At 36.3% G+C, this 23,878-nt stretch overlaps 2 protein-coding genes across 2 annotated transcripts; both read right to left on the reverse strand.

Annotated features, from left to right (window-relative positions):
• Nucleotides 1-2,380: 2,380 nt before the first annotated feature.
• On the reverse strand, nucleotides 2,381-5,257 carry LOC131620764 (zinc transporter 6, chloroplastic). The gene is made up of 2 exons (XM_058891921.1): nucleotides 4,466-5,257; nucleotides 2,381-2,825 (listed from the first exon to the last, which is right to left on the reverse strand). Exons 1-2 carry the CDS (start codon nucleotides 5,114-5,116, stop codon nucleotides 2,511-2,513), a joined length of 966 nt encoding a protein of 321 aa, XP_058747904.1. The 5' UTR covers nucleotides 5,117-5,257; the 3' UTR covers nucleotides 2,381-2,510.
• Nucleotides 5,258-9,589: 4,332 nt separating this feature from the next.
• LOC131620766 (long chain base biosynthesis protein 1-like) lies at nucleotides 9,590-22,632 on the reverse strand. The gene is made up of 14 exons (XM_058891922.1): nucleotides 22,475-22,632; nucleotides 22,085-22,303; nucleotides 21,864-21,958; nucleotides 19,079-19,170; nucleotides 18,196-18,289; nucleotides 18,041-18,113; nucleotides 17,831-17,963; nucleotides 17,446-17,620; nucleotides 16,877-17,017; nucleotides 16,670-16,765; nucleotides 16,314-16,455; nucleotides 16,022-16,149; nucleotides 15,579-15,948; nucleotides 9,590-9,691 (listed from the first exon to the last, which is right to left on the reverse strand). The coding sequence occupies exons 2-13, from the start codon at nucleotides 22,191-22,193 to the stop codon at nucleotides 15,784-15,786; spliced, it is 1,443 nt and encodes a 480-aa protein (XP_058747905.1). The 5' UTR covers nucleotides 22,194-22,303; nucleotides 22,475-22,632; the 3' UTR covers nucleotides 9,590-9,691; nucleotides 15,579-15,783.
• Nucleotides 22,633-23,878: the final 1,246 nt, after the last annotated feature.

Below are 23,878 nucleotides of genomic sequence, written 5' to 3' on the forward strand. Positions count from 1 at the left end.
GGAGTGGGCGGATGAATAGTTATTATTTTTATTTTGTTTAAATACATTATTACTTTTATTATTAAAATAAATAAATAAAGTAAAGCAATACCATTGGAGGAATAATGAATTAGATTTCTTAAATCTTATGTGACATTTAAGTTCCCAAAAAAAAGTCAAGCAACAAAATTTAATCACATGCATTGAAGATGCTTTCAATCAATATATTTATCTTCTAAAGCAGACGAAAAACCTTTGGTGATGGTGTTGAGTGTATGGCAAGTTGGATCGCCCCCATTCCTTTCTTCTGAATCCTTTTATCATCTTGGTTGAGAACTTTTAGGCATATCTCGCCGTGATGGGTGTAACACCCCGATATCCGCTGCACGCATCAACCGTGTCGGCCAACCGAGCATGTTACCGGCTTAATCAATAATCCCCCTAGGTCCGCTTACCGGCTGCCCAGGAAATATTGTTTTTGCCTCCCGCAGGAATCGGTTGATGCGTGCAGCGGATATCGGATATCGTGTAGTGGGAATGGAATGAACATGTACTTGAACCCCAGGGTACAGGGTTCGATTCCCACGAAAGGCAAAAACTCTACTAGTGAGGGGGGTAGAGAAGATCATGAGGTGACAGTGCCGGGAACGCCGAAGGCTCGGGCTGTTACAATGGGCATGGTCTTACCCCAGAGTTGTATAGCGCCCTAGACGTACTTTGTCAAATGGACTTCTTAGATGATGTGTTTTATCTCCATTTTCAATTAATGACAATCATTTGTGTGACGACCCTTGACCTCATGATATTTGCACTACTTATTGAGCTTGTTCCCCTATCACCTCCCACTTAAGGGTCAGAGATTCTAGGATACCCTTGGTGTGGTACACTTCTCTCCATATTTGTTTTCTCCTTGTGTTCAATGGCGTGTAATTCTCTATGGGCCTTTTAGTAGGTTTGAAGGTCCCCTTATCACATATAGGTTATGGGAAATGGTTTTTGCATTACCTAGAGGGTTCAGGACCTATGTTGTTGCATTCCTTTGTATATATTATAATAATTGTTCTCTCTGTTTCTTTCCTTGCCTTTCACGTAATACTCCACCCTTTCCATGATAACCTCCATTGATTCAATAAGTTTTTAGATAAGGGACTCGTTGAAGTTTTCGGCCTTAAGCCCATTTTGTAAAGCTCATATGAATATCTTTTGATGGGGGTTTATCACCTTGATGGTAGCCCCATCAAATCTCGCTATTTATTCTCGTATTGACTTAGAGGTTTTTCTTGCTAATAATTGGTGGATCAACTTTCTAGAAAGATCTTGGTAAGTCGTCACAGAGAACCTGAGAAGGTTCTTGTACTAACGCAAGGTCATCTCATTTAGTTTTTCAAAAAGGAGCTTACACTTGAGGGATTATGTCGTAGCTATTATTGCCATATGTTTATTGATGGCACTAACGTACTCTTCTGGGTCGCTGATCCCTTCGAATATCACCAAAAAGGGTGACTTAAAGATATTCAAAGCCAGGGAGTTCTATATTTTGATGGAGATAGTTTGAGAATCTAGCACATCTATTCCTTCTTGTTCATCGTCATTTTGTTGCGGCTGCTGGATGTTCTGAATGCTAGCTTACAGGGCATGGTACTAACAACTTAGCTTGTTCATAATGACATGCGTCTATAAGGGCATGTATCCCTCCTAGGACCTCATTGTTGTCAAGATTGGACGTGTTTCTCATGCCTACCAGTGAGAAACGGTGGTTGAGTTAATCTAAAAATTTAAAGAACACTGTGTCGTTTAGGTTAGTTTTACTGGATCCCATTATGGACGTCAATTATATTTGTGGTGAGTGCAGCAGAGGTGTCCCTACTTGTCTTCATCCAAGCTAGGGTCTTTAGGTTTCTAATATTTTTAATAAGTAATGGATCGACCTAACTATTGAGTTGGATATTTATAATAATGGTCCAACAATTTATTTGAGTATATGTTCGACTGTATTCAATTGGGCCTTGACCAAATAGTGAGAGTAGTTGATTAGTCATCTCTTTAATATAAGGGGTGTGGCTAGTCAATCAGTGAAATTTGAGATTCTTTTATTGTGATCGAAAAATCCTCTTAATGGCTCATAATGTGCTTAACACGTCAAGTCCTATAAAGGCAGTGGACGTGGCAAATTCGCCTTCGCGTCTGCCACATGACCCCCTATTTCCGTTTAGTATTCCTTGTCCAATTTGAGAGTTTTTCCTCGAGTACGATACCTATAAAAGTGAAATGGTTAATTGAGAAGACATTATGGTCCAAAATCATATATAAGAACTTAATTTTTTTAAAAAATTCATTATAGTTTATTTGTTTTAAAAGAGTTATATTTACGTAACACAAGAGATGTTTGTTATTATGCACATTTGTCTAAAACAGAACTCTCACATCACATTTCATTTTGCTTTCCTTTTCCCAATATTGGTGATCCGTTCAATTACCAATTTTTATGGATAACAAACACATTTAAGCACAATTAAAGTACAAAAAAATGTTCAAGCCCAAAGGGCTAGAATAGACATAGAAGCAGAACCCATTGTTAAGGCAACAAAAGAAGCTTTTTTCAAGCGTGGATCAGAGTTCATAAGCTTGTTGTGAAAGAAATCAGCTGCTATAAGATCAACAAGAGCCATGTAAATAAGAATTCCAGATGAAATTGAACCTAGTAAGCCTTCCATGATTAATGCATTTGGGTTACTATCATCATAGCCTGTCAATGAGAATAGTATCATCCCTAAAATTATCCCCAATGGAGTTGTTACTGAGAACATGAAACACATGTACGCCACTGTTCCATAGCTAAACCCTGCCTGTAATCATAAACATGTATACAATTATTGGTAAGATATGAATTAGCACATATAACTATATACTAATATATTTATAACTTAAGCGGGTATAATTTCTTATTTACTTATTTATTTTACTACTTTTGTCCATTATAAAATGCAATTAGCTAGAAGTATTTGTGAGATATTGGCACAACAGTACTAGACATGATAGTGTGACTAGTGTTAGTATATTCAGCACGAATGGGTTTGTGGGAGAAAGAATAATGGGAGAAAGGTGTAAAAACATCATAATATTAGCTAATTAAACCATTATTTCTTTATTTTTTTTTTTTTATGGCGTATCCCGCTCATTAGACCGTAATATGATTTGAGGGTCAATTATCATATTAAGCGATTTCAATCTCATTCTTCTCTACCAAGTTAAACACAAATCATTGTAAAATCATTACATTTTTTATAATCAAATAATTCTTCGATAAATAAACTTATAGCTGTCGAAATGGACTCACTCACACCGGTCTAAAAATTCAATAAAACATAATACTCGAGTTTTAAAATTAAAGTTCAAATTTCACAAAATTTATTTTGTCTCGGTCTTAAAATATATCACTATCTACCTAGCATGTATGAATCATAGATATTCTTTTCATAATTATTTTTAAAAAAAAATTATACTAATGTTTACATTGTTTTATTCAAAATTCACACATTAAATTGTCAAATTCCAATATATATATATATATATATATATATATATATATATATATATATATATATATATATATATATATATATATATATATATAATATTTAATTATTTTATATTTTTTTAAAACTTTTTTGTTGAATAATATAGTATCTAAAATCTAAAATAATATAGTTCATATAATAATAGTTTTTATTGAATAATTTCTTAACTCATACTATTATAGGTTTTTTTATCCTTACTTAAAAAGTCTGAGTTGTGCTAAAGTCAATCGAATTAGAGCGCGAGTAATTCAATTTTACAACTTGACATTAAAGTCTCAAAAAAGTCTCTTTGAGAGTTGGGTTTTAGAAAGTTTTGAAAAATAATTTTTTTTTTAGGATTCTGTCTATATTTTAAGAGGTTAAACGTTAAAGATAGTGCACTGATAGTGTAAAAAAGTTTTGCCATGTCATATAAGTTTTTTTAAAATTACAGTCTGATTTGTCCTGATTCATGGTCGTGATTGGTTGACAGTGTAAAACTTTTTTACACTGTCAGTTCATCACCTATTTTCTCATATTTTAATGTATATTTAATATTTTTTAAAAATTAAAACAATGTGATTTTATAAAATATTATATTGTCTTTTAAACTTTTAATAAATATCAATTCAACATAAAAATATAGCATAGTGTCTAAAGTATTTTTCTTCAAAATCCGCAAGAAAAAACTACACTTTAATGACTTTGGTCAACATTCCAAGTTTCCAACCACATATTTATTTTTCACTTTGCTATTGTTCTTTTCCTCTATCAAGTGAAACAAATACCTTAGTTAAAGAAAGTCACCGACTCACACTAGGAAACAACTCTCTTCTAAAACTGTTTTGAATTTCAATAAAAAAAAAGCAATAAATATTGCGATAACAATGAAAAAAAAGAAGTAAAGCAATAAAGAAGAAGAAACTAACCTGAGCAACACAGCCACCAAGACCCATCCCTTCAAAAATCTGATGAAAAGCCAAAGCCGCAACCAAAGGCCTTATAGTACAAACATTCTGCGACATTCCCATCGTCACCCCAATTATCACCGAATGAAATATTATCCCTATCTCCAATACTTGCGATACCAATCTCTGCTTCAGCCTAACCAACTCTTCCCCTCTTTCACTTCCACCTTCTTCATCAACACCTCTCAACTCTTTCTCACCCGCTCCGATCGGCGCGTACTCCGCGTGTCCGACGTGGGAGCTCGCTACGAGGTCGACGAACAGTGCGAGAATAGCACCGATGAGAGTCACGAGCCCTGAGAACGGGAAATCCTTCCATGGATGACGGGAGGCCACGTGGCAGTCCGCGAGTGCGGCGTACGCGTCGGGGAGGACGTGGACTAGGGAGGTGGAGAGGATCACTCCCGCCGCGAAGCATTTTATTAAAACTAACGCTCTGTCGTATAACGGTTTTCCCCGGAAAATACGGGCGAGGAGGACGGGGGCTGACATGCCGATGGCGCTGGTGATGAAGATGACGAAGAGGGAGATTAGTTTTAGCTGTGATGCTGCTGCGCCGTCGCGGCAGGAGGCTTCTCGAGATAAGTCCATTGAACACGCAGCTGTCGCCATGGAGACCGAATGAGAGAGAGAAAGAGAGAGAAGTGGTGGGAGATAGTGGGAGTGATGAAGAGGTAATGGTGGTTTTGAAGTTGAAGATGAGTAGGAAAGTTTGGAGTTTGAAGAGGAAAAGAAAGTGAAGTGAGTGATAAATGATGTGGATGAGTTTGATGTCGTGGCTTATGCACCAAGTGGGGTACAAGATAAAAACCGTTTTTCATTGGTACGTCTTCGAATCTTGTATTATTTCTGATGGGACCCACTAAGCCAATATCATAGTAAAAGAATTTATTTAATTTTAACTTTAATAAAAATTTGATATGGGTCCCACAACTTTACCTCATAACTTGATTTGATTGAGTACTAGAATGTTTTAGTTGTTGCATTGCAATGCAACTCTATTATGACATGACAAATTTTTTAAATATTTAATTATTAAATTACTGGTACATGGGGAGCACCCAAGAGAAGAAACTACCATAACTAGTTGTTTCTTTTTAATGAGATTAATTATCGTAAAAAATTTAAATTGTTGATTTGTTTGCATTACGTTATAGATGACTTAAATAAAAGTAAAATTTCTACAAACATTCAATCTATAGGTATAATTGTTTAAAATTATTTTAATCCATTTCAATTAACTTCTTTTTGAAATTCTTTATTTGATTGGATATCAATTTAATTTATTATAAAATTAAATTAAATAAATTTTTATTTATTCAACAACAAAATTGAATATAATTAAATGTAAAGAATATTGAAGTGTTGACTTTATTTTTTAATGAATTAATAAATATTTAAAAATGTTCAATAACAAGAATAATAGTTATGCACTATGCATTTTGGTAAAAAGAAATGTTGTGTACAGTCATATACATATCTCTTTAATATATATATATATATATATATATATATATATATATATATATATATATATATATATATATATATATATATATATATATATGTGTGTGTGTGTGTGTGTATGTGTGGGTGTGTGTGAAAATGAATATATTAATTTAGTAATAATTTAGTAATTGATTTGGCCTGGTCAAAGGTCAAAAAAGTCAAGACATAAATCAATGTTAATCAATTTCAAGTAATTCAAGGTATAAAAGTCATAAAAAGTCAAGCCATAAATCAATGTTGATCAATTTCAAGTGATTCAAGGTATAAAAGTCATTACACAAGATAATCAAGGTACACATTCTTCTTATCTCCATTTTTATTACACCTATCTTGAATTCTGAACTGAATTGGGCGTTGGAGTGTTAATCATACAGATCCATCTTGCTTTATCGTATTGGAGAACAATCGCAACAATTTAGGACCATTCATCATTAGATCTCATCCAATTATGGTTCTAAAATGAAACAGTGACATCGTCTATGGGAAATTTTATTCCATGTCCTTGCATTTCCCCTTCCAAGTATCTCTCTCCTTCGAAGGATTACTGATGGCCAAGACGTTGCCCCGACCAGCACCAGCTAAGAAGAACATAGAGACTATCGGTAAGTGTGAGTATCATTAGATTTCTTCCTCTGCAAGGACGGACGGAAGTCATTTCAGCCAGGAAGTCATCAAATAGCCGAGCCTTCAACACTTTCCTTGCTCCAAAAAACATTTTGAACTCCGATAATTCAATGGCCTATTTAGTTGAACGCTATGTTAGATCCATTCGATAAAACACTTGTTTCAAGGGTAGGTTAGTCTAAAAGGTTATAGAATGTGCGAGAAAACACCTTCTAAATTTACGTGATGTTGTCACCAACTCCAGGGTTGCTTTCTCTATCTTCTAGTATCACATATCTACTCCATCTAGGGATTTTGATATGAAGTATACGGAGCTTTGGTTAGAGTACGACTCCCTTATCAGGATGGCGCTCTCTGCCTCCTCTACCAATGCTAGGTACGGGTAAATTGTTTCTTCTGGGAGCGGTAGAGTGAGTATCGACGGCATGGACAGGGTTTTCTTCAATGACTCAAACGCTTATCCGCAGTCAAGTTTCTATTCTAACTTTGCCTTTTTCCTTAACAACTTGCAAAAAGGCAATGAGTGCTGGGTGGATTTTGAAATTAACTTATTCAAAGCGGTCAACATACCATTCATCTTTTGGACTTCCTTCTTTGAATATTGAGCGCTCATTCGGACCACTACTTCGCATTTTTTGGAGTTTGGTTCAATTCCCCACTCAATTAGGTAGAAGCCCGAGAACTTGTCGACTCTCATCTCGAAGGTGCATTTTCTCTAGATTGAGTCTCATATTATATTGTCGGACCCTTTTGAACACCCGTTGAAGGTGCTAGGCGTGGAGCTCCTATTGATCGGACTATACGATCATTTGATCTATGTATACTTCCAGTGTGTCCACTATCTCCTCCTGAAACATCTTGTTCACCCTCCTCTCATATGTTGCACCATCATTCTTTAACTCGAAAGGCATGACGCTGTATTGGTAATTGGCTTGCTCGGTCATGAATGTTGTCTTCTTCTGGTCGGGTCCGAACATGGGTATCTGATAACACCTGAAGTAAGCGTCAATGAGTAATAGTAACTTGTACCCAACTGAATTATCTACCAGTTTATCGATGTTTGGTAGTGGGTAAGAATCTTTTAAGTACGCTATAATGAGATCGGTGTAGTCCACACACATCCTCCACTTTCCTGAGGCTTTCTTCATCAAAACAACGTTAGAAATCCATTTGGTATATTTCACCTCAGAAATGAATCTAGCATCTAATAGGTCTTTCACCGTGCTTGTGTTTGCCTCATCTTTCTCAAGGGATTACCTTCTTCACTGCTGGAAGACATAGCAGGTGTTGGGGTCGACATTTAGTAGATGGCATACCACCGAGGGATCGATGCCAGGAATCTCATGTAGAGAGATGGCGAAGAGGTTTGTGCTTTCATGGAGGCATTCGTTTAGTATGGATCTTACCTCAGAGGAAATCCCGAATCACCTCTTCACTAATTGGGGAGATTTCGTCGAGTTGGACAGCTTGAACTCACCATCTGGGATGGGCCTAATTTATTCTTCGTGTGCGTCCAGATCAAACATACTGCTAACTAACCGAGGATGTCCTTAATTTATTATTTCTCTTACACGTTATGCCTCTTCAATATCGGTGTTGATAACGATCAGCTTCCCTTCCATATCATGATATGTTATCTTCAGGTGGACCAAGGATGCTATCGCATCTAGTTTTTTCAAGAAAGGTCTCCCCTGAATACCCCTGAAGTCACTTGTGCACGGAATTACAAGGAAGTTTAGGGTTAACTTTCTCTCGTGCACTCCTTCGCCCTAGGACAATTCTGGATCTATCGTCTGCAAGGAAGAGTTATCATACAGTTGAAGGTCAACATATCTCCTCAGCAATATAGATTCAGATCTAGTTGTTGGAGGCCTAATTGCTCTAAAGTGTCAATGTAAAGGATGTTTCAAGAGCTTATATCATCTACGAGAAATCATGTCAGTGTACGATGAGTAACAGTGATTGCTAAGATTAGCGGCAGGTCGACATTCTAATTTCCGTTAATCTTTTCTTGATTTAAAAATCTTATCGCCATTCGATCTCTGCTTCGTTGTTCGACGACAATTGTTTGGAAAGGCACTCTGATGTTGTTGCACTGCCAATCTAATCGATAGATGATAATTGACTTAGGAAGGAATCAAAAGATTTGATGAAATTCTTCGACATAGTGAATGGAGAAGCACTTAACACTTCATCTACTTAGACATCATTATCCACATAATCAAAATTCTCATGATATATGTGTTGTTGATCTTCACAATCATGTCATTCAATATAATGCATGCAGACATCATTATCCACATAATCAAAATTCTCATGATATATGTGTTGTTCATCTTCACAATCATGTCATTCAATATAATGCATGCAGCATGTATGTGTCAAGCGCGTATTGAACTAACACTAATAAAAAATTGGAATTGAAGCTCTCCAAATAGTCACGTGCTCACGAAAGAGTGTTTCTATTTTTCATATATTTTTATTGATTATTAATAATTAACCATATTAAATGTATGATCCAGTAGCTTATTTGAACTATCTCAACTATTTCTGCTTATTTGCTACTCATTGTTACAAGTCATGGTTCCTCCGATAAAGAAAATTTTAATATTGCTCCGATGATAATTGGTAATAAATAACCTATATTTTTTTACACCTCCAATTTATATTAGTTTAGTTATTCAAAAATAATAATATTTAATATTAATGTTAAGTTGTCTATTTTTGAGATTGTTTTAGTAAAGTTCATCCCTTAAATTTAAGAGACCAGTGTTGTCATATCATCACACTATTGGAGATACTCTTACATACAAATTATTAAATTTTCATCATTGAAGATACTCTTACATACAAATTATTAAATTTTCACCATTGGAGATGCTCTTTCATACAAACAAGACAATTTTGCTAGGCCTTGGACTTGGTTTCACAAAATAATGACCATTGCCAACCTTTTTCTTTAGAACGGTAAATAATTTCATATTGGAGGTGAAGATCAAACCTTAAACATTTTTATCATTTCACTCCTTAGCTTCTCTACCCACCATTGTCAACCTTATTTTTTTTTTTGACAAACTGAAAATCAATCCATATCATTGAATAAAAGTTGTTCAATACAAAGAGGTATCATATGAAATAAACTACGCCTAGTCCAAGAATCGGCCGCCTTAGCTATAGAGTGGGCAACCATATTCGCTTGACGTTTAACAAACTTCACCTCGAAGTTAGGAAAGTTAAATAACAATCTATGAATAGAAGAAATAATGCAACTAAATTCTGAAACACCTTGGAATTTGCCGTGAATAGCTTGTACCGTTCTAAGGGAGTCGCATTCAAAGATAACATTTTGCATCTCCATGTCGATAGCACTTTGAATGGCTTCTTTGAGAGCCAAAGCTTCCGCTTCAAGAATCGGATAATGACTAAAATCCCAAGCCGCACCTGCAAACATAAAGCTCCCCATATGATCTCTCATGCACCAACCCCGGTTAGTAGTACCTCGACTATTATTATAACCCGCATCCACATTGCACTTGAAACTTCCTTCCACCGGTGGCACCCACCTCAGGTTTGAAGATCTATTACCCACATTGGTACCATGCCGTTGTGCCAGAAACCACTCTTGCCAACTACAAAAAGCATTTAAACCAAGCTTAGAATATTCCTCCTTCTCATTGTTCCAAACCATATTGTTACGATTTCTCCATAAAATATCAATCATTACCGCAACTCTACCCGCAACCATACTATCCTCCTTACTACAGATATCAAGAATCAAGGATTTTACATCATGGAAAATTTGTAATCGAGGATAAATAATGTGGGACAAACCTGTAATTTGCCAACAGCGATTAGTCGCGTTACAACCAAAAAACACATGCCACGAGTCCTCCATTGTATCCTCACAAAAAGAGCAACTAGAAGGACAAGAAACATGATAATGCCGCAACCTTAGTCTCGTCAGTAGACAATCGCGACAAATCCGCCAAAGTAAATGTTTAGATCTCGGGGGAGCCTTGATATTCCAAAGGCTACACCAGTCGCCATCCACCCCACTTGAACCCGACCTCACTTGCTCCTTTCTCCACAACCTGTAACCAGAACGGACACTATAACACCCATTTTGCTCCTCTTTCCAATTCCACTTATCCTCCTGCACTTCTTCAACTAAAGGAACTTGCAGAATGTCCTCCGCCACTACATAATCAAATAACTCCCGAATTAACATAGAATTCCAAAATTTCCCATTAGGAGATAAAAGATCATTAACAGACATACCATAAGCCCCTTGTCGTTGCGGGCCATTCACTCTCCCTTCTGTTTTCCCCCTAAGCCAAGGTGAGTCCATCACAGAAATGTTACTACCGTCACCAATACTCCACCTACACCCAATAGATAAAATATTACGAGCTTGCCAAATACTTCGCCAAACAAAGCTAGGATTATTCCCAAGAGGAGCCTCAAAGAAATAAGTGTTAGGGAAATACCTTGCTTTAAAAATTCTGGATGATAACGATTGAGGCATAGTTAACAAATTCCAGCCCCTCTTAGCCACCATAGCCATATTAAAAGCCTTTAAATCACGAAAACCAAGACCACCTTCATTCTTAGTACCGGAAAGTCTATCCCACGCCATCCACTTAATGCAATTTGGATTATTTCCTCCTCCCCACCAAAAAGAGTTAAGCATCTTCTCAATATCTTTAACAATTCCTTCCGGAAGGATAAAAAGACTCATAATATAAGATGGTATAGACTGAAGCACCGATTTTATCATCACCTCTTTACCCGCTTTAGAAATAGTCCTACTTCTCCAAGCATTAATCTTCTTCCAAACCTTATCCTTCACATATCCAAAAGTGTCCTTCTTATTGCGGCCTATAAGAGACGGAAGTCCCAAGTAAGTTCCAGTACCCATGACATGCTTTACCCCCATAATACTCGCCAAATCTTCTTGAGCCGGACGGCTAATATTCCTACTGAAAAACACTTCAGACTTAGATAAATTAATGTCTTGGCCTGATGTGTCAGCATACACCCGAAGGATCTCCATGATATTATTAACTTCAGAAAGGTTAGCCTTGCAAAACAGAAAACAATCGCCAGCAAAAAGTAGATGGGACACACTCGGTGCCCCTCTACAAATCTGAACTCCATGGATGTCCCCTCTAGCAACGACTCCTTTAATAAGAGCTGAAAGGCCTTCTGTGATAAGAATAAAGAGGTACGGGGATAAAGGATCACCCTGTCTCAAACCTCTCCCTGGTTGAATAGGTCCAACACTATCAGTATTCACAAGAACCGAGTAGTTCACCGTCGAGACACACATCATCATCCACTTTATCCACTTCTCCTCAAAACCCAGTCTATCCAACATCCCTTTCAAGAAACCTCAATCCACCCTGTCATAAGCTTTGTTGATATCAATTTTTAAGGCCAATTGTGCATTATTACCCGAATTCCTTCTCTTAAGTGCATGAATAACTTCAAATGCAATCATAGCATTATCAAGAATTGATCTACCCTCCACAAAAGCCGATTGCTCCTCACTAATACATTTATCCAAACACTTCTTTAACCTATTAGATAGGAGTTTTGAGACAATTTTGTAAGCCACATTACATAAAGAAATCGGACGAAGGTCCTTCATACTATTAGGATTTCCACACTTAGGAATAAGGCAAATGTTTGTATCATTAAGAGTAGGAGGGAAAAAACCTCTATCAAACCAAAGCTGCATTTCCGAAAAAAAAGTCATCCCCACATATTGTCCAGAAATTTTGATAAAAAGTTGGATTGAAACCATCCGGCCCAGGAGACTTATCCGGGTGCATTTGAGATAAAGCCTCATAAAGTTCTTCCTTTAAAATAGGAGCAGTAAGGAGCCCATTATCCACATGAGTGATAACTGGCTGCACCAAGTTCAAAACCGGATCATACTCCCCTGTTCTAATCTCAAACAGTGACTCAAAGTATCTCTTTGCAACACCACACATTCCTTCTTGATCACTAATCGCAACATTCGCCTCGTCGTGAAGAATTCTGATTTTTTGGAAGCTACGACGCGCTGAAGCAGACCGGTGAAAAAATTTAGTATTAAGATCCCCATTTTGAAGCCAATGCATTTTCGCCCTTTGACGCCAGTAAGTATCTTCACGGATTAGAATCTTAGAGTATGCATTATGAGCTTCCATATAATGAGCAGCACTCGTCGGGTCGTTACCTCCACGGTATAATTCCAATTGCGCACGGACATTATCCCGTTCCTCATTTTGCTGCCGCACCCGATTTCTATTCCATCTATCCAAAGACAATGCACAATCAACAATTTTCTCCACCACAGTATGTTCAGCTACACCCGTCCAACCATCACGCACTACCTCCGTAACACCTTCTTCTTCCAGCCACCAATTTTCAAACTTGAAACTCCTCCTCTTATGGCGGTTATACACCGGGTCACAACAAAGCAGAATAGGTGTGTGATCCGAGTGTGAGGCTATAAGGTTAAGAAGCGTTGCCGACGGGAAAACACGGAGCCAAGCTGAAGTAACAAGGGATCTATCAAGTCTTTCCTCTATCATGTGCGCCGAACCACGGCTCTTCGTCCATGTAAAAGGGTACCCCTCCAACGGAATATCGGTAAGATCACAGTCACCCACAACTTCTTGAAAACCATTACACAACCAGGTAGGATGAGGATTAATTCCATGTTTGTCTTCTTGAGACAAAAGATCATTAAAGTCTCCTATAATACACCAAGGTAACGTCGATAAAGCATTCAGCTCGCGAAGCATATCCCAGGCCTGTCTACGCCTCGACCTTTCCGGGTAACCGTAATAGCACGTAAGCCGCCAATCACCTTTCTCTGTATCTTGCACAAGTATGTTTATAAAATTTCTGCTGTAATTTAAGATGTTGCAATTACTAGTGTTCTTCCACATGACCGCAATACCTCCGCTTCTACCCACCACATCCACCGCTAAACACGCATCAAATTTCAAGGCCACCCGAATATGCTCCATCTTCTGTGAATTAACTAAAGTCTCAGAAAGGAAAAGAATGTCTGGATGGTACCTTTGAGCTAGAGACCGCAAGTTGGGAATTGCTCTCGGGTTGCTCACACCCCGGCAATTCCAACTCAATATCTTCATTGGTCCCGGTAGTCCTGGCTGCCAGGACTTGCAGATAAAAAATGTTGTTGTGTCTCTTCTGTTACTACAATATGCTTCTGATCCTCATCCCTCCTCCTTTTCTTCTCTAACTGCACTTCCTCAGGGGCTTTATCATGGCATGGTGTAGTAATATGGGTATCTGATATAGGGCTGGGAAAGGACATGGAAGGATTACGGTTTATACCTGAAACAGGTTTGGTCACTACTGGTTTAGATAATTTGGTTGTAGAATATTTTTGCGTGGAAATTTTGGTTTTAAGGGGCTTGGTTTTCGGTTTTAGAGGGGAGGATTGTACGTCAATCACATGGTTTAAGTTCTTTAGGGACACGTGCAGGGATGGGGTAGGGACCTGATCAACGGTTGGTTGTCCACTAATCATAGTAGAGTTCTGGTGGGGCCCTAGGAGCTTGGACGCGTTACTGTTGGAGTTAGCATTAAAGAGAAAAGAATTTTGGGACAATAAAGGATTTGGTAAATGCATGGTTGGAAAAGGTGGGCCAGGCTGGGAACAAGACTGGGCGACATAATGATTAGGGGCAGAGATTGTCGATTTCAGGTGAGGAAATATTTGATTGCTTTTAATGAAGGTTTCAGTTTCAGGTGTTGAACGGTAATGGATGCCATGATTGGGGTCATTATTGCCCTGAAAAGTAGCATTGAAGATCATTGATTGTCCCATAATATCTGTACCAACTATGTCTCCCGCCTGTCTCCCATGTGGGAACCCCACGGTTTCACCTTCTACCCCACTTCCCCTTCCTTGCGCGTGAGCAGCACGCGGCTGGGATTCATCCACCCCAACTTCAACATGATCCTTGCCACTACCTTCCTCCTTGAGCCACCGCGATGAACCACCACCAAACCTCCTAATTTCTGCTCTTAACTCGGCTGACCATCCTCTTATTCTAGTGTCTTCTTCCATAGCAAACCGAACAACACACCTTTGTTCCGAATGCCCTAGAATACCACAAACGAAACAAAAAGTACTCAATTTTTCATATTTGAACCTTACAGTGCACCACTCCCCACCCTTGTTCTTCACTCGGGTCTGCGATTTCAATGGTAAACGGATATCAATCTTAACCCTTAGCCTCATATATTGGCGCCAGAAGCTTGAATTATTATTCTTGTCATACTCCACAAAACTTCCAATAAAATTTGCCATTGTCTTTCCCACTTTTTCTAACATAAGACCGGCGGGCAGGTTATGAACTTGCACCCAGAACACCACATGAAATAACGGTATATTTTCGATCTGCACCCCCATTTGTACTTTCTCAATAACTAGTAGATGATTATCAAAAGACCAAGGGCCTCCATTCAAAGCCGCCTCCATATCCAATTTGTGGCTAAAGTGAAACAGAAAACGATCCTCCATAGCTTCTTTAATCATGACTTTTTTAACAGGCCGCCATATATCTGCCATATGAACCTTCATTGATTTCACGTGAATAGGTCGATCACTCAGGAACCTCCCGACCAGACAAAACTGCAAATCATTAGCATCTTCCACATCGTCTCCAATATCAAAACAGAAACCTTCATCACCACCTTCTTCCTCAAGAGATAGCCCTTTCAAATTTGGTTCGACGGAGTTACTCATATCGAAAACAACCAAAGCAATAAAGAAACTGAACTTGTGAATACAGGAGTATAGGATCTAAGCAACCAGACAGGAAAGAAGTCTTCTCACAAGAGAAGGAAAACAAACCCTAGCAGAGAGGAAAACAAACCCTAGCAGAGACTAGGAAAACAAACCATTGTCAACCTTATTGAACTACTAACTAGTAACATTGATACCTGTGACATTGCAATGTATCAACGGATAAAATTTCGGAATGAAAGCACTTTCCCAACTCAGTTACAAACTTAAATCCTTATTCTACAAATTAACACATTAACGAGCAACACACAAAAAATAGTGTTACCCTAAGCTAGCTCAGAAAACATTACATAAAAAAAATACGTACAATCTACAAAACTAATGCAGCAACCCTTTTCAATGATTCAGATGCCTTGTGAAGATCAGACTCTGAATGCCCTGCAGAAACAAACAATCTAATTCCAACAGGCAAGCGGCACTTATCCAGTGTTGATCTTCTGGAAGTCACCACAAATACAGAATCTTCTTTCAAAACCTGCAAATACAACAAAACACTAAGTACCGCGAAAACTGATAGCATGAATAAACATTGTCGCAACATTTCTTACTCGCTCGGCAATACTTTCAAGCAGATGTATGTCATCATTCATAGAACCCATTGACTTCTTTAATCTCAAATAAACAATTGGTGATTCTGGATGACTTGCAATTGTAAAGCCTGGTATTTCCACCAACCCTGAATGCAGTAGCCAATGTATCTTAAATAAAAGTTATAAATCAAGACAATAAAATGAAATAAAGTTCTTGCCTTTGGAGAGCAACTCAATTTGTTGATATCAAGCCAAATACTAGACACAATACAATTCCATTCATGAAAGTAGCAGAGAGATCAAAACCCACCTCTCCGTAACACAGCAATGTTGTTCTTCAACTTTGTTAACAGATTGGGATTTTCCTCAAGGACATCAATAGCTGTAATTGCAGCGCTTGCAAGATATGGAGGCAAAGAAGCAGAAAAGACATAACCAGAGCTACTCAATCGCTGCCATGGTTGAAAACACAGATATTAGAGCAGAGAAAATGGATGAGAAATAAATGCCATCATTGACCAATTACTTAGTGATGCACATTGCTAGCCTTGAAAAGTAATTTCTTAATTTCCAAATTAACGATTTTCCACTCTTTTTGTCGCAGTTTACTTTAAAATTCAAGTTGGTTTTTGAATCAGTATTACATATGATATGACACTACCATACTTGGTGATCTATAACTCTTGCACTTCCAGTGCAGAATCCTCCTTCTGTTGCCAATGCATGTCCCATAGCAGCAGTTATAAGATCTAATTTCTCAACCTGCAACACACTATCACAAATCACTAACAGCAGTAGAAATTTCAGTGTATGAACAGTAGATCTGGTATGAGTGTATGCACCCACACCCAAACAGAAATTTTCAGTACATACTGGAATTCCATAGTGTTCGGTGAGACCTCTTCCAGAACTTCCAAGCACACCAAATGAGTTGCTCTCGTCCAGTAAAATACGAAACCGATATTTTTCCTTCAACTTAATGATATCATCTAGGGGTGCTATTTGACCAGAGTTCTGAAATATTTACAGGGAAACATATGTCAACAATTACTGATCAAGCAATTTTAGTTTTCAAGTAGGCAAGGCATATGACTACTGTAGAAGTTAGTATGACAAATACAGAAAGAATGTCTATTACAAGTCAGAATAGTTGATAAAAACCAGGGCAAGTAGTAATAGTCTTTTAAGAAACGATATTGCAATAGACACCAATCTAACAGCAATACCAATATGCTCAAATTTTGTGTTTTTAATACTTCAATTTGCATTTGTTGATCACCGTACTACCTCATCGGAAACAGAAGTCCATATAGCACAATTTACCAATATTACAAGTTGCAAGAAGCAAGTAATTCATTCAACTGAAGACTACGAGTACTCCTTTGGGAACACAATATAGTAGTGCAAAGCTAATAAAAAGTTGCATGATAGACAAGACCTACCTGGTAGAGAGCTTCAACAACAATATAACGCCTCAAATTCTTGGTGTGCTTATATTTCGAAGTAATGTTCTCTAAAGTTTCTTTTAAAGAATCCATGTCATTGTGCTTAAAATACACCACGGTGCTTCTAGAAAGATAAAGGCCATTCTGTATTCCCCAGTGGACTCCCTCATCCCTGTTAAAAGATACTAAATTATATATGAAACTTGAACCTGCTTGAGATATCAGAGTTATATAAAGTAGATGAAGAATTCAGTTCATTCTTTGCACCATACTGATTAAGCAGCAATGGAAATAATATAAACCATCCAAATACGGTACAAAAAATGCAACTAAAAAATTGAAGAAAAATGCATAGTAGATACTTAAAGTTATGCATACTTACGCCACAATTATATCTCCTTTTTTAGAGAAAGCAGGAATAGCACTGAACATGGTCGAAAGTCCATAAGAGTATAGAATTGAATCAGGCGTTCCTAAAAATTTTGCTATTCTCGCTTCACAGTCAAGATGGACATCTGGGCAGTGGAAAAGTATCATAAGGGAACGTGAATTTCCTCAATAAAAAAAAAAAAACTTTAACATTAAGCCTTACCAATTGTTCCATAAAACCCGCGTGGACCACAAGAACCAACACCATATTTCTCTAAAGCAGAAGAACATGAATCCTACAAGATAAAGTAAACTAGATTCACGTACCAAAGCAGTGCCATAGAAAAATAATTTATTGATATGGGATCATTTCCTTACAAGTAACTTTTGATGACCTATAAGCCCAAGATAGTTTGCTGAAGCAAAATTGACAACATCTTTACCATTAACTATGGTGTGGGGGCTAGCAGCACTGCACAAGAAATGCCTCCTTATCAGTATTAACAAAAAAGATAATTGGCTGTTTTTTTCACAATAATCTACTGTTTAACTTACATATTTAAGACCTCATCATGTTATTTATCTGTCCAGAGTGCAGACTGTAATCCTAATGTCTCATTTACATGATTATTAAGCTCATTAAAGACACTTGCCAAGAGAATATACTTAAACCAAAAATACTTCAAGTGAATCATACCAATCTCCCTCTATTTTAAAAATCTAAAACTAACCTTCCTTATTTTTTACTTTCATAAAACGTACAGGTTCCCAATATGCTATGATAAAAGTTAACAGTTAGGAAAATGTAAGAAACTGAAAGCAAGGGAGACATTTGAGAACCTATGAAATCACATGAGAACTTTTAATCTACCACTCATTTTCCTTATCACAAAATAAGAAAAAGAAAACAATATTTTTAAGAATCTAAAGGATGGTCTTGTCCAGTGAACAAGACTTCTCATTTTAGTGGGGTCCAACTAGGGTCTTAATTGACAGCCTTAACCCTGCTATAACCATGACTACCAGGTCACAAGGTGGAAAGTTTACCAATATGCTAGGGCTCGCCCTAAAAATAGTTCATGAATTTAAGTCAAGCAAATGTAACTATAGCAGTGAAGTTGACAAGTACAAAACAACGTAAGATCATTTCAGAGAAGGAACTCAGACAACAGAGCACACAAGTAATATAAATTTTAATGTGTAACAACATTTAAAATGATAAAAAAAATGTGGATGCTACCACCAGAGAAAATGTTACCACCTCTCCAACACTGGGGGTTCATACTGCATATCTTTATCAAGAGAAGGAATAAGCGGTTGTGGAGTCCATTCATCACATAACTCGTCAATTTCCTGAAGACATTAAGAAAATATTTAGAAAACGTCAAAATATAACATGACCAATCTCAGATTAGCTTGTATAATAACCACCATGGAACATTATAGTTAGAGTTCCACATTGATTTAAAACCTAAAAAATTTAAAGAAAAAAAGAAAAAATTCACCATTCTGATAAATTTGAATTTGGAAATTATATCTGAACATAATTCAATACATGACAAATGGATGGAATAATAAGAAAGATGTTTTGGGAAATGACAAGTTAAATGCAACTATTTCTCAGAGACTGTTAGCAGATGGAGTTTCAAATTCAAGTATCATCTTGTCAATGCTATAGAAGACTCTGAACCTTGTTGCATAGTGCCAGAAGTTAAGATGATATGAAAGAGAAGATTAATTGACATCGAGGAAGATGAGGAAGAAAATCCAGAGATTGAGATTGATAGCTCTCAACAAAAAAGTTATGAGAGTGAAGATTACTTGACATCGAGAAAGATGATGAAGAAAATCCAGAGATTGAGATTGATAGCTCTCAACAAAACAGGAAAGTCTGTTACAAAGGGAAAGTTCGTACTGATGGGGCTCAAGCAACAGCAAATCAAACACTGAAAAAGCCCCTAAATGAGGCAGCTGAAGATCAAGTTGTAGAATTTTTTTACACGAGCAATTCCTTTTAGTTGTATAAAAACATTTTGGCTTCAAGAAGAAAAAATGTTGAAACAATTGGAAGAGATAGAATTGGCTATAAACCTCCGTCATATCATGATATAAGAAAAAAAGCTATTAAATTAATGGATTGATTTGATCATGAATGAAGGGTGGACAGACAAAAAGGCATTCAATCTACACTTTTTTGGTGAACAGCTCTATGGGAACAATTTTCCTATTTTCATTGAACCCTTATGACATCCCAAAAACAATTAACTTTCTTATTTTAAGATGTTGAATGATGAAATCTAATTTTTAGTAGAGGAGGATGCAGCCCATGTGGTTCTGAACACTGCTGAAAATCTCAAAGTAGCCATGGAAATATCATCATATGCTGAAAATTTTGAGATTTCGAGAAACATCTATGAGACTTAAGGTTCATTAAGTTACCATAATGGAGGGAAGAACGATAACCACCAACATATACTCTAGAACAGTGCTTATTATTACCATGTTGAAAAAGTTAAAAAATGGGAGGAACTTGGTTAGGCCTGTTATGATTAGATTTGTTACTACTAATATGGCTCTAGTTTGTCTCAATGATCTAAAAGCATCATTATGAGTATGTTTATATCAAATGAATGAAAATCAAGTAGGTTTAGATCTGCACAAGAGAGAAGAAAGGTAGGAAACATGATTTTAGGAAGCTGGTTTCAGAAGAATGTAATCATAGGCCTCAATTCACAGCTGCTAGTCTCATAGATGTCATCATATCCATGATCATGGAGATGATCTCCGGGGAAGATTGGACATTTGAAGGAGCTAGCTCTTGTTTTTATTTTTGAAATGTTTTAACGTTAGAATCTTATGTTTTTATCAATTTATGTCTGATTTGGAATTTATGTAATTTGATTTGGTGTTGTCTGAGCACCATAGCGGACCAGAGCAACCAATTGTATACATAAAAAGTTGATAACTAGGAATAAGTTGCAAATGATCGTTGAGATGCTAAACAATTCCATATAAAGTGAGAGTGGGGAAGCCTAAATGCTGTTACGGTGTATTTTAGTTGCACGACTCCTAAAATACCATGAACAAAAATCCCTAGCGCTTAAATTTTAAGGGTTTTTTCCCACATTCTTAGTTGCAGGGCTATAGCGGCTAGGGGCTGCCGGTCTCTGCTAAACTGCTACAGCACGCTATTGGGAACACTTCTATCTACTGTGCCATTTTGTGGTCAGCCACTATCCAAGATTGGCAACATTTGTTTGATCTTATCTAGTATTAGTGGACTATGGGTTTCTAACACTCATTCTGGTTATTTGCTACTTTGATGTATTATGGACTTCTGTTGTCCTGCCTGATGGTATAATATTAAGTATATATGTATATGTAATTTAGGCAGGCTCTTCCAAGTCTAGGGATTGAGTCTGAAGAGGCTCCACGAATTTACCTACACTCTCAAATTTCACAACCTTGGTATAGACTATCAGTCAAAAATCAAGTTCCTAAAGATGCTATTGTACCAACAATTATGGAGGGATGGTGATTAGTTTCAAACTTCACAAACTGAAATGCTTTGTTTATTGATTCTCAAAACTTGAAGGAAAAAGCTTACAGAATATAATTGTAAGAGTCTGTTCCAACTTCCATGTAAGCCCAGAAAAAAGAATATGATCAGTAATAAAAGCATAACTAAAGTCCACAAATGAGAGCATACTTTCATCCGTAGAAAATCTAAAGATCATCGGATTTGTATGCTCTAAAACCTCATTAAGAATATTAAGAGATGCCCCGTGTTAGATTCTTAGAACTACTAAAAATCACAATAGATAAACTTACATTAGAAATGATACCCCAACACTCTCTCTAATATTGTCATTTCTAATCTTATCATGTCCAGTCTTACCATACATCCAATGCAACAACCTCATCTCTGCTACACTTACTTTATTCTCGTGTTCTCGTGTTGATTTTTAACCGCACAACATTCATAAAATAACTAAAAATAAGTAACACATAAAAAATTGTGCACACACATAGAGACGGCAACAAACCTTGTTTGTCAAGGGTCTTTTAGGAGGTTTATAACTTTTCTGGGAAAGCAAGAAAAGTATGACGACCAGGAGCAACACCTCGATAAATAAATGTCCTTCAATTTCAACCATAAAGTAAAAACAGAGAAAATCAATTATTTAACTAACCAATTGCATTCATAATCATATTCATATATATACTAAAGGTAAACAATAATCAAGTCCAAAACCAGAAAAATTACCACCAATATTAAATCCAAAAACTGTAGCTCTTGCAGAAGGAGCATCTAAAGCATGTGTAACCCAAACCACCGTAGTGTTAACGAAATCGAGAACAGCTGAAGCCATCATTAGCTAAATATATCAATCAAATAAGCAACGAAGCCTTCAAAATCACTCATGCATGCGCATTCCAGTTACTTAAATTTCATGAAACTCTGAAATCATGAAAAACGTAAATCCTGCAAAAAAAAAAAAACAAATACAATAATCAAGCACAAGCGTTCCAATTAACAAATTGATTTTCAATCAGAATCTGAAATTATCATCATCCACGCAGAAACTCGGAACCGTGATATGAACGATGATGGAAAACGAGAATTGAATGGATGAACCAAAACGACGTGACGTACCTGGAGACTGAGAGTAAAACGACGAGAGCTACGTTGTGATTGATTCGATGCGAGATTCAGAATCAAAAGAGAATGAGAGGAAGAGAGAATGGAGAAAAAAGAAGACAAGGTAAGAACAATATTTTAATTTTGCGTGAATTAAACGGCTATGATGATGCCACGTAACACTTCTTTGCCTATAGCTTAACGGTTGTCGTTAGAGGTGTCCGTCCTCTCTTGACCGTTTTTTTAATGATTAAATGTTTTTTCCGTTTCATCTTCTAAATTTATTTCTTATTTTAATTTTATATTAATACAGCTCAACTCAATTGGCAATTATTAAAAAAAAATTATAAATCTACTAAATAGTACTAGTAGATATGTTTTTAGATAGGTTTGAGTTTCATTTTCTGAAAAATTGCTCTAGATTTTTTCAAAATCAAATCAAATAGAAGGAATCTCATACATGTATTTTATACTCCCTCCGTTCCTTTTTAAGTGTCGTTTTAGAAGAATTTTTTTTTTCCTATTTAAGTGTCGTTTTATAATTTAATGTTATAATTTGTCATTTATACCCTTATTTTTTCATTAACTCCACCTCAAATTTTTCAATTAGTTATTGGAAAAAGAGAGTTTATGATTGAATTTATTTGGAAAGAGAAAAATAAATAAGGGTATGTTAGGAAAAGTAACTCTAATAATCCACTATCTTGGTTGAAGAGCTTTTTGCTAAAACGACACTTAAAAAGGAACGGAGGGAGTAACATTTCTTACCATTATGATTTATTAATTTAATTCATTATAACATATTTAATAATTATGTTTCAAATATATCATAAAATTTATTTTATAATATTAAAATTTAATATGTTATAAGTTAAATTGTATCTAATTTATTATTTTATCGTATTTATAATAAAGTATTAATAAATATTAATAATTTATAATATGAACATCTAAAAATTGATATGAAATAAATTGTATTAAATAAGATCGGACTCGTTTAAATTTTTATAATTAATCATTCAAAATCAAATTGAATTTTGTAATATATTATTTTTATTTAGTAGTTTAGTGGTTTTTTTTTTAAATTAACCAAATATTTCAAATAAATTTCACAAATAATTAAATTTCCATATTATTTACGCATATCGTCAATTTTTCAAAAATTAACACATTATCGTAAATGGGAGTGGCGACTACACTCATTTTAGGAGCAAGTCGGACTAACGACAACATTGAAAAATAGGGCAAGTCGCCACTAGGGGTGGTGACTATAAATAGAAGTCCATTCCTCTACTAAACCTCGCGCATTTCTTCACCAATTTTCTTACTTTCTCTATATATTTGTGTTTATGGCATCCCCTAGGCCATCATCATGGCAGCGAACATCATCTAAGCGACGTGCTCCTGGACAAATTATCT

The sequence above is a fragment of the Vicia villosa genome, linkage group LG7 (genome assembly GCF_029867415.1).
Source record: "Vicia villosa cultivar HV-30 ecotype Madison, WI linkage group LG7, Vvil1.0, whole genome shotgun sequence".
Lineage (NCBI taxonomy): Eukaryota > Viridiplantae > Streptophyta > Magnoliopsida > Fabales > Fabaceae > Vicia > Vicia villosa.

Coding starts and splice junctions, on each gene's coding strand:
- LOC131620764 (XM_058891921.1), bottom strand. CDS start 5,116: ATGGCGACAGCTGCGTGTTCAATGGACTTATCTCGAGAAGCCTCCTGC. Junction 2,826..4,465: donor TTGGTGGCTGTGTTGCTCAG/GTTAGTTTCTTC, acceptor TTATGATTACAG/GCAGGGTTTAGCTATGGAAC.
- LOC131620766 (XM_058891922.1), bottom strand. CDS start 22,193: ATGATGGCTTCAGCTGTTCTCGATTTCGTTAACACTACGGTGGTTTGG. Junction 21,959..22,084: donor TTTTGGATTTAATATTGGTG/GTAATTTTTCTG, acceptor TTGAAATTGAAG/GACATTTATTTATCGAGGTG. Junction 18,114..18,195: donor TAGGTCATCAAAAGTTACTT/GTAAGGAAATGA, acceptor TTTATCTTGTAG/GATTCATGTTCTTCTGCTTT.